The 12,486-nt window shown below is 38.2% G+C and overlaps 1 protein-coding gene across 1 annotated transcript in view; it reads right to left on the bottom strand.

The window, feature by feature from the left end:
- The window catches only part of CDKAL1 (CDKAL1 threonylcarbamoyladenosine tRNA methylthiotransferase), a 624,055-nt gene that overhangs the window by 409,061 nt on the left and 202,508 nt on the right, over positions 1 to 12,486 (bottom strand). The window contains exon 8 of the mRNA XM_024740415.1: positions 8,192 to 8,312. Coding sequence (XP_024596183.1) covers positions 8,192 to 8,312 — 121 coding nt within the window. The remainder of the gene's footprint in view (positions 1 to 8,191; positions 8,313 to 12,486) is intronic.

Raw genomic sequence — 12,486 nt, 5'->3', positions numbered from 1 at the left:
TTTTAGCTGTCTTTTATCCTTGGTCAACAGCAGAGGCTTTGCAAATTAGCATAATAAGTGACAGAAATAAGTTTTCATTTGTGAAAGTAGTGGTTAACTACTAGACACAAGTGGTTACCTAATAGCATAAAAGATAGTAGAAATGGGATCTCACTGGTGGAATCAGTGACATTCAAGATGAGTTGACTGGCTAAAATATTTGCCAGAAGAGGGTAAAGAATTTTGCAACACCGTAGCTGAGACGAGTGTTTCTCAAACTATCTATAGAGACAGATCAGGATTTTTATTTCCAACCTCTTATAAACCAGTATTTCTGTAAAATACAGTGAAAAGGAATTATAAGACATTGCAGCAAAGTTAAATCATCTTAAAAGTTTCTAAGATGCTTACTCTCAATTTCTATACTTGTCACAGACCAGTCATCAATAGTTAATAACCTGGCACTGGTCCATGGATCACACTTTGGGTGGCAATGGCTTGGACCATTAAGGATATTATTCTGTCTTGGTCCCTCCTTTACCCTCACTCTAGATATTGGGTAGAGGATTCTGGTTGCTTGAGGCTGACAATACTGTCTCATCTGGTTCAAGTGAAACTTTCGTGCAAGGTTCGATTTAATCACCCCAAAGAAGAAAGAGGACTTCACCAAGCTTGTAAGAACAGGTGGACGGTGCCAGCTTGCTTAATGAACTCTTATTGCAGATTCTGGACTGGGACTTGCTTTCATTATAACCTGACGACTGGGTTGTAGAGAAGCAACTAATCCTCATTGGTAGGTACTACTGTCTATCAAAAAAACTTCTAAGAGTATACATGACAAAACTGACTTACATTAATTTACAGTCATCAGTGCCCAATATATAAAAAAGTGATATTGACCAATAATTTTTAAATAAATGAGTGACTATTAAGTCTGCTGAATTCTTTTTGGAAAATGTTTTATCTTGAGATACTGCCTCTGGGAAAAAGGTGTCAGGACCTAATAGATGTCTCTGAGGACGGCACCGAGGCTGAGGGAGCTTTTCTCAAGAGAGCAGATTCAGAATAGTGCCACGGTTATTACAGTAAGGACATGTAAACAGAACAGTACAGCATAACTAGGAAAAAAAAAGAACACTTATTTGTTGACACCATGCTAAGATATAAGAAGTTAATGAATCACTGAATATACTAAACACGTAGTCATTTCAAAGGAATTATAAAATAAAATATCCCAAATTTTATTCTCCAAAAATGTTAAAAAAGATTCACCCTAATACAAGTGTGATACTGCATATATTCAACCTTCTAACAGGATCTTTTCGGAACCTTAATTCAAGCTTTATAAGAACAATTCTAATTACGGGTTGGCCAAAAAATTCGTTCGGGTTTTTCCATAAGGTGTTACCAAAAACCCGAATGAACTTTTTGACCAACCCAATGAATTTTTTACCACCAAATTTTTGTAATAGAATGTTATTTTCTGAACGCTGTAATTTAAAGAGTAACATTAAAAGATAGCATTTGAGGCTTATGTTTTCCGCACATGTACTGACAATGGCAGTAGTCGTGTTTGATGACAAAGGTCAAGGAGAAGACGTTTTTACTTTGTTGCTGCCACGTCTCATAGAGGGGCAGTAAGAGGATACCTGAGTATCTCACACCGCTTATATTCAGAGGGCTCAGGAGTCACTGCTGTGTACTCTCACCCCTAGAAGAGTGTCATGCTGGCACCTAAAAGCATTCATTCCCCAGAACGTGGAACAGAACAAGACCCAAATCCTCCCCATACAGGAGCTGCAATTAACTCTGTGTTTACAGCTGGATTTTTTGGATTATTTCAGTCAATGTTAGTTACCTGTTGACTTGGGAAATGTTTCTTTGTATATGTCATAATATCTAATACCATACCTGGTAATGTGGTAAGCACATAATAATTATATTTTCAAATGCATTGTGATTATATCTAGTTAATAATTATTTCATGTTTTAATCATTAGAACCAGAAAGATAGCAAAATGTTATTAGTAATGATCCTACTTCCCTTCTATGAGAGAAATTTGCATTCTTTCTCTTTCATTCATTCATTCACCTATGTATCTAGCCCTGGAATAGGGACTGAAAATTCCGGACATTACAGAAAAAAAGTTGAAATATCTTAGTTTGTTTTCCAAAAGCTAAGATGTCACAGGGGGAAAAGTAACAGATACTTTTAAAAAATGTAATAAATTCAAATATGTAATCTCAAAGAAAATTAGATTCCCCTTAAAGGTTCCCATATACCATCATTTTATGTCTGGCAGATGGCAAACAACAAGAAAGATGATAAATTTTAAAAGTGAAAGTATCAGTAAAATATTACAGGGTCAGATGGTATTTTCCTAGGGAGGATTACCCCTTCAAACTAGGAATAATCTGATAGTAGTATCTAAAAAATGATATACCTTATATCAGAACTGCTGAGTAGCACCCAACCCTTGGCTTTGGAAGAATGAAAATCGCCAAGGGATTGTCAAGATGATGACTTTGATAGTGACAGAGACAGCAATATGAAGCAGAGATTTTCTTTATGGCCCATTTTCTGATTTTTAACTTTTTGTCCCCTGTATTTCCTTCTGTCTCCACACTCCATTCTTACTACTAGAAAAAAAATAAGGCAATCACACAAATGGGGTCCCCTGACAAAACCTGAGCTTTTCAACCTCAGCTCACTTCTTCCTTTTATGCACATGTTGACTCCCTATTATACTGACCATGGCACCTGGTTGATACTTTTCTACATAAATATCCACAGATTTCCTACTCTGTTGTGCACCAGGACCATGACCTCACTCCACGAATTTCATGAAAAAAAAGGGAACACTCTGGCATGACTCTTCAAATTTCATATATTTACCCCAGAAACAAGATTATTTCTGGCCAAATTTTTAATTAGAATCCCAGATTAGACAGAGCTTCCAGTTTATAGAAAATCTGTAGTGTAGAATATCAGCTGAACACCACCACCAAAGGGAGGAAATCGGGGAAGAAGAAAACTGACAAACCTTGGAAGGAGGGGGGATTCTGATCGAGAACTGGCTGTATCTCAAGTCAATGGAATCAAAAAGAGACCACAATATATTAACCAAAACATAAAGGGACAGGACACTGAACCCTCCACCCTCCATTTTGCCTGACAGCATGTAGGAACTGAGCACCTTTCTCTAAGTTAAATCAGTGAAGACCTTTAAGAAAAATGAACTGATAAGCGCTACACTTAAACTTACTTTACTCTTTACTCCTTTACTCTTACATCTGAGGAAGCATGAAGGTGTCTTTCTCTCCAACACTTACCTTTCTAACTACATTCACAACTGTTCCTGTTTAAACAGTTTCTCCTGTCAATATATTTCTAATCCTTACCCCTCTGCCTCTAAACAAGCTCAGATAGAAATATCCTTGTATTCTAAAGACCACATCTCTCACTTTATAGCAGAACTCCTCCAAAGAGCAGTCCTTCTGTAGCAAAGCCCATTAATTTCTAACGTGGTTTGCAAATTTCCGGCTCTTTCGAAAATGATTCACCTAACCTGGCATTACTTCTCCTCAAAGGATCAAAAGTAATTGATAGTTAGACACTTCTTTTCATAAAACCTTCGCCACTGACTAGTTTTATTTCATAGATAATTCCTCTCTCTCCTCTTATTTCCTATATACGGGCACTGACCATTCCCCTTCACTGACCTCAACTCTCACTCCTCCAACTAAGGCTTCTTTTTAGCCTTGTATTTCTATCTCCAACCACTCTTTGGAACTTCCAAATCCATGGTTACAAATAAATCCATTGGAGAATGCCAAAGCCCATCTTCTTAACCATTACACAGTACTGCCACCCTTGCTTTTCCTTCCCAAAACTACCACCCAGGCTCTCATTCCTTCCTGGCTCGGTTGCTATAGGAACCATAAGCAAGAAATGTGGGTGGCCTATAGATGCTGAAATTTCATTTCAAATGTCACTATAATGCAAAGATTATTCTGTGATCCCTTGCTCCTGTGAACCCACAAAAGTGTCTGACGGGCACAAGAGATAAGCCTCAGTGTCAGTCGCCTACTAGCTGCATGACAATGTAAAGTCACCTAACCGCTCTGTAACTTAGTTTCCTCATCTACTGAAAAATCTCACAAGGCTGCTGTGAGGACGAAATACAGGAAAAAATACACATTTCACAGAATTCTGTCTGGCCCACATTAAGCACTCAATATACATTAGCAATGATTAACTTCATTCTCTCCTGCATTTCAGTCATGTCCATACAGCTCTCATCATCCTACTAGACAAACATGTGCCTATTCATGTCTACAGGGAGTCCTTACCCCATAAGGGACAGTCTAGAAATAAGAGTGATATTGGACAAGGGGCAGCTAACCTCAGAAGGCTCACCTCAAAAAAAAGAATGTTGTAAATTGAGACAAGGAACCGAGTAGACCAAATTTATATATGCAATACAGCAAACATAAGAAGGATGAATAACTGAACATAAAATTGAGAGTATGGAAAGAAAAAATAAATGTTATTTAAGAACTAAAGGTATTCTTGGGCTTCCCTGGTGGCGCAGTGGTTGAGGGTCCGCCTGCCGATGCGGGGGACACGGGTTCGTGCCCCGGTCCGGGGGGATCCCACATGCCGTGGAGAGGCTGGGCCCGTGGGCCGTGGCCGCTGGGCCTGAGCGTCCGGAGCCTGTGCTCTGCGGCGGGAGAGGCCACGACAGTGAGAGGCCCACGTACCGCAAAAAAAAAAAGAACTAAAGGTACTCTTATTATACACAACGTGATCAAACAAGTAGTGGCCTCAGCTCATCCACAATCTAGCATGATATGAAATTTTCAACTTCTTCCTTGGCTAAAGCAACTAATATACTCCTTTTACATTTTAAGTTAGAAATGTAACAAAGCATAACAACTCTGTAGAGTTTAATAGTAACTTTGCTAAATTACCAATACATGTAATAAAACCCCATGCAAATGGGGTCCTTTCCCTAACTGATGAATAGAAAATTTATATGAAACTTATATATCCATATTTAATTTCAAAGCCATAAAACTTTGAAAAGTCTAAGATTTTGATGGAGATGATAATTTTCGCCTGAAAGAAATAATTATCCGTAGAACTCTTTTAAAACATTTAAATGTAAATGAAAAAAAGCAATGAGCTCTACCGGAGGTAAAAAAAATAAAATTCAAGGTAAAGATGTTAAGAGTGATACTGTCGACAAACACTCATGGAGAGACTTTCATCTGAGAACAAGTGATAAGGCTCCAACTGATGCAGGAAAATGATTAGTAGTCAGAGAAGTTCAGAAACTCTTATCTCAATGAGTGACAGTACAGATTAATTCTCTTAACAGCAAAAGAATGTTTGCTAATTTATTTACTAAGAGGCAATTCTATACTGTAATATGAGAGATGTGAGAGGATGAGAAAGTGAAAGGAAATACCCAGTGAGCTTTAAAAAAGTCTATAGCCTCATTATAAGAAACACTAAATCCAAGAGAAGAAAAATTCAAATTATAAATATATGAAAAAAATTTAACTTAATGCTATTTAAAATGGCTACCTAAGCGAAATTTTGAAAAATATACGGCAAAATAAATTAGTAGTGGCTTGAAAATACAACATTAATTCAACATTTATTGAGTACTCACTTTGTACTGGACCCTGAAGTCAGAGATAATAATATTGATAACTGAAATACCTTCTGAACTCACGAAGCTCATAACTAAGTAGAAAATATAAATTATGCATCCTGAGAAGTGCCATAATCAAGGTAAATAGGGAATGTTGTAGATGCACAACGGAAAGATGGAGGTATTTAGCCTGGTCAGGAGGGGAGGAACAGGCAGCCACCCAAAGAAAGGGGCACACAAGTGCGTACAGCAGGATTACCCACAAGTAAGTGAAGAAATGGTAAAACACACCAGGGGATCCTTACAGCACACAGACAGGCCTGGAGTCAAGAGACAGAAGGACCTTGAGGCTGAGAATGTCAAGTAGTTCAGTGAGACTGAATACTGGAGTGCGAGGTGGGGAGTGACAAAATGGAGAAGTACGGAGACTAAAAATATAAAGTATCTTTGAAAACAAACAGTTAAAATCCACACTCAGCAGGTCACAAGTAGCTACAAAGTCACCTTGATCCTAAGATAACAGATTCTAATACAAAAGGGTTTGACAGGCCCTAAAATAATAACATACTTAAAGGAATGTGCCAGTCAAAAAGGAGTTGATCAGTCCTGCATTTTTTTTTTTTAAAAATGAGACTATCAGAAACATTTAGACTTTGCCCCTCTAAAGACATTGTTTAGGAGAAAGTACACTTAGCCAAACTCCAAGTATTACTGAGCAAGTAGCAAGGCAATTTGTACTGCAACAAGAAATTAACATGATCCCATTCAACTTTCTAATTATAGAACTCAATTATTCATTCATAAGTGAACATTTACTAAATCCCTACTGTGTACATACTTCTGTGTACTAAAGATACAATGATAAAAAAGAAAGTCAATTTCCTACTTTCATGGAGCTTATTACATGCCAGTGAGGGGAGACAATTACAACAGAAATGGACATATGTCTGTTTCAATACTGAGAAATGTTACAAAGGAAAATAAGGTAAATATGGAGGAAAGGAAATGAAGGGATGCTGAAATTTTAATAGGAATTTGAATTCAGGAGTCAAAAACAACAGCAGCAGCAATGCAGGATGTGAAGGAAGGAGAAGAGTGACTCAGACAGAGGAAACAGCAAACAGCCTTACACCCATAACTTGGCTCAGGCTCCAGAGAATATATCAGATTCTCCTATCAATGTGACAGCTACGCTTCTGACTGTTAAATTCTGACTTAGTCGCTAGTAGTCTCTGAGCTTGATGAGTCCAGGTTTATGAATCTTCCACACTGAAGGCCAGACATTGGTCCTGGACAAGTTCACGAAGTCACCTGAAAGTCCCCAAGGGCTTTTAGGGAAAAGCTAAATGTCTTCTTCAACAGTCCCCGGTCTTTGGCAGCAGTGTGGAGGATGTACCAGAGGTGGATGATAAGGCAAGAGAAAAGACAACCAGTGACAACACAGCTGCAACAGTGCAGGAGGAAAGGACAGCACTGGCTTGGAGAGAGGTAGAAAGATGCTGGAGCAGGAAAGATAAGTTCACCTGTTCTCAGTGGGAAAGAGCATGAAGAAAGCAAAGGGCAGAAGGAGCACAATTTTTAAAAAGAGAGAAGGAAGATTAAAATTTTAAAGGAGCAGAAGGCTTAAATCTGTGAGAAATGTGAGGCAGCTGCATGAATGGAGGGACTTTCATGAGGTTTGAATTTAAATTTATTACCAGACTATGATAATATAGATTAAAGTGGGAAATAAGTAACTTTCTCAAATGGAGTCACTATTTAAAAGAACCAAATTCAGCAAACGCAAATAAAACAAAGTATGACTGATTATACCAGGAGTTATAATCACACAGAACTTCAGACCAACATGGCAATTAAAGAGTACTTGATATTCAGTCACGATGTTTATCTTCAGTTTAAGGCTCATAAAAGTAACATTTAAAAATATTCATTTCAGATAGTAATAATCAAAATATGGTTAGGATCTTGGGCAATATTTACTATAATGCTATTGAAAAAAATAGTCAAAGATGATGGGTGTATTAACCGTTTCACAGAATGAAATACTCTTCTTGGGCTTCCCTGGTGGCGCAGTGGTTGGGAGTCCGCCTGCCGATGTGGGGGACGCGGGTTCGTGCCCTGGTCCGGGAAGATCCCACATGCCGCAGAGCGGCTAGGCCCGTGAGCCATGGCCGCTGAGCCTTTGCGTCCGGAGCCTGTGCTCCGCAACAGGAGAGGCCACACGAGTGGCCCACGTACCGCAAAAAAAAAGAAGAAATACTCTTCTTAAAAAGATTTTAACCAAGGGCAGAGCTGGAAAACAAAATCCACATTTATTACCGAAAAGAAGTTAGAGTAATGTTAATCAAAGAAAAAAACACTTGCTGCATATATAAGTGCAACTGCATACAGGGAACATCTTAGAGGGAACAATATCCATGTCTGATTTTTTAAAAAATTCATTTTTGATTTTTCTTTCCCAAGGAAATGTTCAACTACTTTTCTATGTCACATAGCCAGGAAAATTCATGGAGTATATTGAATATTTTATGAGTTAGAGAAAAGCTTACCCAGTGTTGATGGAAATGATTTCTATCAGTGGATTCTTCCTAATCTTTGGCAAATCCAGTCGTGCTCCCCCCAACCGTTTTCCATTATCCTTTTTCTGACCCAGCAGTCTCACAGAGTGACCTTCAAATAAAGCATAGAAAACACGTTAGCATGAGTCATACAACTTCACTTTAATTTACTGCTTTCAACAAATGTGTTAATATTTGCATTTAACTTTTTCTTTTATGAAAACAAATAAAAACAACCCAGAGAAGATATGGTCACTGAACCTAAGAAATACTACCAAAGGAAAAGGCAGTGGTGTTCAAGTCCTACAGTCAAAAGTGCTTTGCTTAGAATATCTGCACATTAATACTGCACAGATGAGAGAAATAGAAATATCCTCAGAGTGTCACTCCACAGGTATGAATGGCCCCTAACACAGACCAGATATGTAAATATATGAAGCAGGAAGGGTTCACTTGGGCACTGGCCCTGCGGGCCAGGTGCAAAAGCAGATCATCTGCTCAAAGCAAACTGTAAATCAAAGAAGTAAAGAATTAAAAAGCTGAGATAAAATGACACTCTAGGGGGGCTTCCCTGGTGGCGCAGTGGTTGAGAGTCCGCCTGCCGATGCAGGGGACACGGGTTCGTGCCCTGGTCCGGGAAGATCCCACATGCCGCGGAGCGGCTGGGCCAGTGGGCCATGGCCGCTGAGCCTGTGTGTCCAGAGCCTGTGCTCCGCAACAGGAGACGCCACAACAGTGAGAGGCCCACGTATAGAAAAAAAAAAAAAAAAAAAAAGACACTCTAGGGTTGGATTTTTAAGAACAAACAAAAGCTTTTAAACTTATTTTTTTTAAAACATTACAAAAGAATCAGAACACTTCTAAGACCCATTAAAATGTTGAATTAGTTGTAGTTACAGAAAAGTTGGAAGAATACAAGAATTCCCATCTCCTTGATATTCACCAAATATTATTTTCCATATTTATCATTTTCTCTATATACATACATATTATTTTTTTATAACTTTACTGAAGTACATCCTGTAAAACTCACCCATTGTAAGTACACAATTCAATGATTTTAAATAAACTTATACAGTTGTACAATCACCACAACCCATTTTTAGAACATTTCCATCACCCCCAAAACTCTCTCAAGCTTATTTATTGTCTATCCATGCTCCCATACCAAATATAGTACATTTTGCTAATCTATCAACCAGCTGATGAACATTTGGACTGTTCCCAATTAACACCTTTTATAATAATGCTTCTATGAATACAGATCTTCATGCGGACATATGTGTTCACCTCTCTTAGATAGATTCCTAGGAAAAGAATTGTGGGTTATGTCATAAATTTATATTCACTTTTGTAAGAAATAACTTTTCCAAAGAAGTGCTACCATTTTATATCTCACCAGCAATGTATGAGGGTTTGACTTTCTCCATATCACCAAGACCTCACTCATATTGTAACTTCTGACAACAGCTATTCTAGTGGGCATGCAGTGGTATATTATTGTGCTTTGAATGAATAATATGCATTCCATAATGACTAACGATATTGAGCACCTTTTCGTGTGATTAGCCAATTGTATTCCCATTTGGTAAAATGCTGTCATGGTTAATTTTTATGCATCAACTTGCCTGGGCCACAGGGTGCCCAGACATTTAGCCAAACATTATTCTGGGTGCGTCTGTGAGGGTGTTTCTGGATGAGACTGACATTTGAATCAGTAGACTGAGTAAAGCACACTGCTCTCCCTAACACTGGTGGGCATTATCCAATTAATCAAAGACCTGAATAGAACAAAAAGGCTGAGTAAGAAGGAACTAACTCCTCCTGTCTGACTACTGAGCTGAGCAACTGGTCTTTTCCAGCCTTCAGACTCAAGACTGAAATATCAGCTCTTCTTGGGTCTCGCACCTGCCCAGTTGCCAGCTGTAACTTACACCATCAACTCTCCTGATTCTCAGACCTTTGGACCTGGACTGGAACTACACATCAGCTCTCTACAGTCTTCACCTTGCCGACTACAGACATTGGGAATTTTCAGCCTCCTTAATGGTGGGAGCCAATACCTTATAATACATCTCATGACACACACACACACACACACACACACACACACACACACACACCCCTATTGGTTCTCTTTCTCTGGAGAACCCTCACTAATATAAATGTCTATTCCAGTATTTTGTCAATATTTTAGTTATAGCATTTGTCTTATTATTGAATTATAAGAATTCTTTACATATTCTGGTAATATGACCTTTATGAGATATATAATTTTTAAATATTTTCTCTCAGTCTGTGGCTTATAGTTTCACTTTTATAATGGCATCTTTTGAAAATTAAAGTTTTTTTTAATATAATGAAGTTCAACTTATCTATATTTTCTTTTATAGCTCATGCTTTGGGTGTCATATCTAAGAACTCTCTGCCTAGCCCAAGAGCACAAAGATTTCTCCTACATTTTCTTCCACAAGTTTTATCGTTTTCACTCTTATAATTAGGTCTAGGATACACTGTGTTACTCTTTGTGTATAATAAAGGTCTAAGTTTATTTTTGCACATGGATATTCAATCATCCCAGAATCATTTCTTTTCCTTCTTCCTCCTTTGTGCCACTGCCATCACACATATTAACATATATAGTTGTATAAACCCTAAAATATAGTGCTACAATTGTTGTTTTATACAGTTGTATGTTTTTTAAAGAAAAATGTGAAAAAAATATATTTATAAAGTCCTATGTATTTACCCACATAATTACCACTTCTAGCACTCTTCATTTCCTCCTGGGGATTTCCATTTGGTACCACTTTCTGCCTGAAAAATTGTCTTCAGTATTTCTTGTAAATCAAGTCTGCTAGCAAAAACTTTTTTATTTGGAAATGTCTTTATTTTGCTTCATTTGTGAAGGATACTTTTGCTGGATATATCAACAGAATTCTTAGTTGACAGTTTTGTTCCTTGAGCACTGAATATATCACTCCACTGTCTTTGACCTCTAGTGCTTCTGGCGAGAAGTCGGCTATTAATCTTGTTGTTCTCCGGTACACAGTATGTCATTTCTCTCTTATGCTGTCAAGATTTTCCCTCTCTTTCTACAATGACTACGATGTGTATAGGTATGGATATCTGGGACTTCTCTACATGGAATTCATTTAGCTTTTTGGATCCGAAAGTAATGGTTTTCATAAAATTTGCGAAGTTTTCATCCAGTATGGTTTAAAACTACTGTTGTTGCTGTTGCTGTTTTTCACTGTATCCTTTTCTTTTGTGATTCCCATGACACATTTTTTGGTGTGCCAGATGTTGTCCCAATGGTCTCTGAGGCCCTTTTCATTTTTCCTCTTTTCTTCTATCCAAATCAGATCATTTTCCTTGGTCTATCCACAGATTTTTTTCTTCGGCCATTTCAAATCTGCAGTTGAGCCCCTCTAATGAATGTTTTCATTTCAGCTACTGTACTTTTCAACTCCAGATTTCCTATTGGTTCTCTTTTATAATTCCTATCATTTTGTGATTCTGTACTCAAGTCACCGTCATCATCCTTATCTGAAATGCTTTTCACATCGTTTCACTTAGTTCTTTCAAGTCTTTGCTAAATCCAACACTTCTGGCCGCTCAACGACAGTCGATACTGACTGCTTTTTTCCTGCTTGAACGTGGTTATACTTGGTTTCTTTGTATGTATCATAATATTTTGTTAAATACTAGAAATTTTAGCTAATATATTGTAGCAACTCTCAATTCATATTAAGCACCCAAAGTGTAGACTATGAAGTTTATGTCTCCACAATGAATGGTCATTAATGTCCTTTCTTAGCTTTTTTGGCTTTCTTCCCTCCAAAGCGTCACTTCCCAGCAGTCAATTCTGTATCTGCATAGCAAAGCTAAGTCAAGGACTGGTCACGTATATGCTCAAACACCTTAAACCAGTAAGATTCCTAACGATGTGCTGATTGATCTGTGTACGAGACGAGAGAATTCAAACTCAGGGCCATTTTCAAGCCTGCCCCACCCTTACTTTCTCCTGGGCTTTCCTGGGTCCTCTCCCACCTTCTCACGATGTGCATACAAGCTCCAGCCAACAGGTAAGTGTAGGCAGCTTGGGCCCACCCCGGTCCCTGTCATGCACGTGCACAACGTCCCATCAGTTTACAGTTTGCGAAGACTTATCAAGCATCCTCTCTCTGTCTCACCTCCCAGAAGTCTCTACTAAATCCATGGCTAGTCTGTCTGTCTACCACTTCTGCCAAACAGACCTACAACTTCAGGTGTGTAGAGCCAGA

Source organism: Neophocaena asiaeorientalis, unplaced genomic scaffold (assembly GCF_003031525.2).
Source record: "Neophocaena asiaeorientalis asiaeorientalis breed wild unplaced genomic scaffold, Neophocaena_asiaeorientalis_V1.1 scaffold273, whole genome shotgun sequence".
NCBI classification, from domain to species: domain Eukaryota; kingdom Metazoa; phylum Chordata; class Mammalia; order Artiodactyla; family Phocoenidae; genus Neophocaena; species Neophocaena asiaeorientalis.
This window is presented reverse-complemented; position numbering and strand designations above follow the sequence as displayed.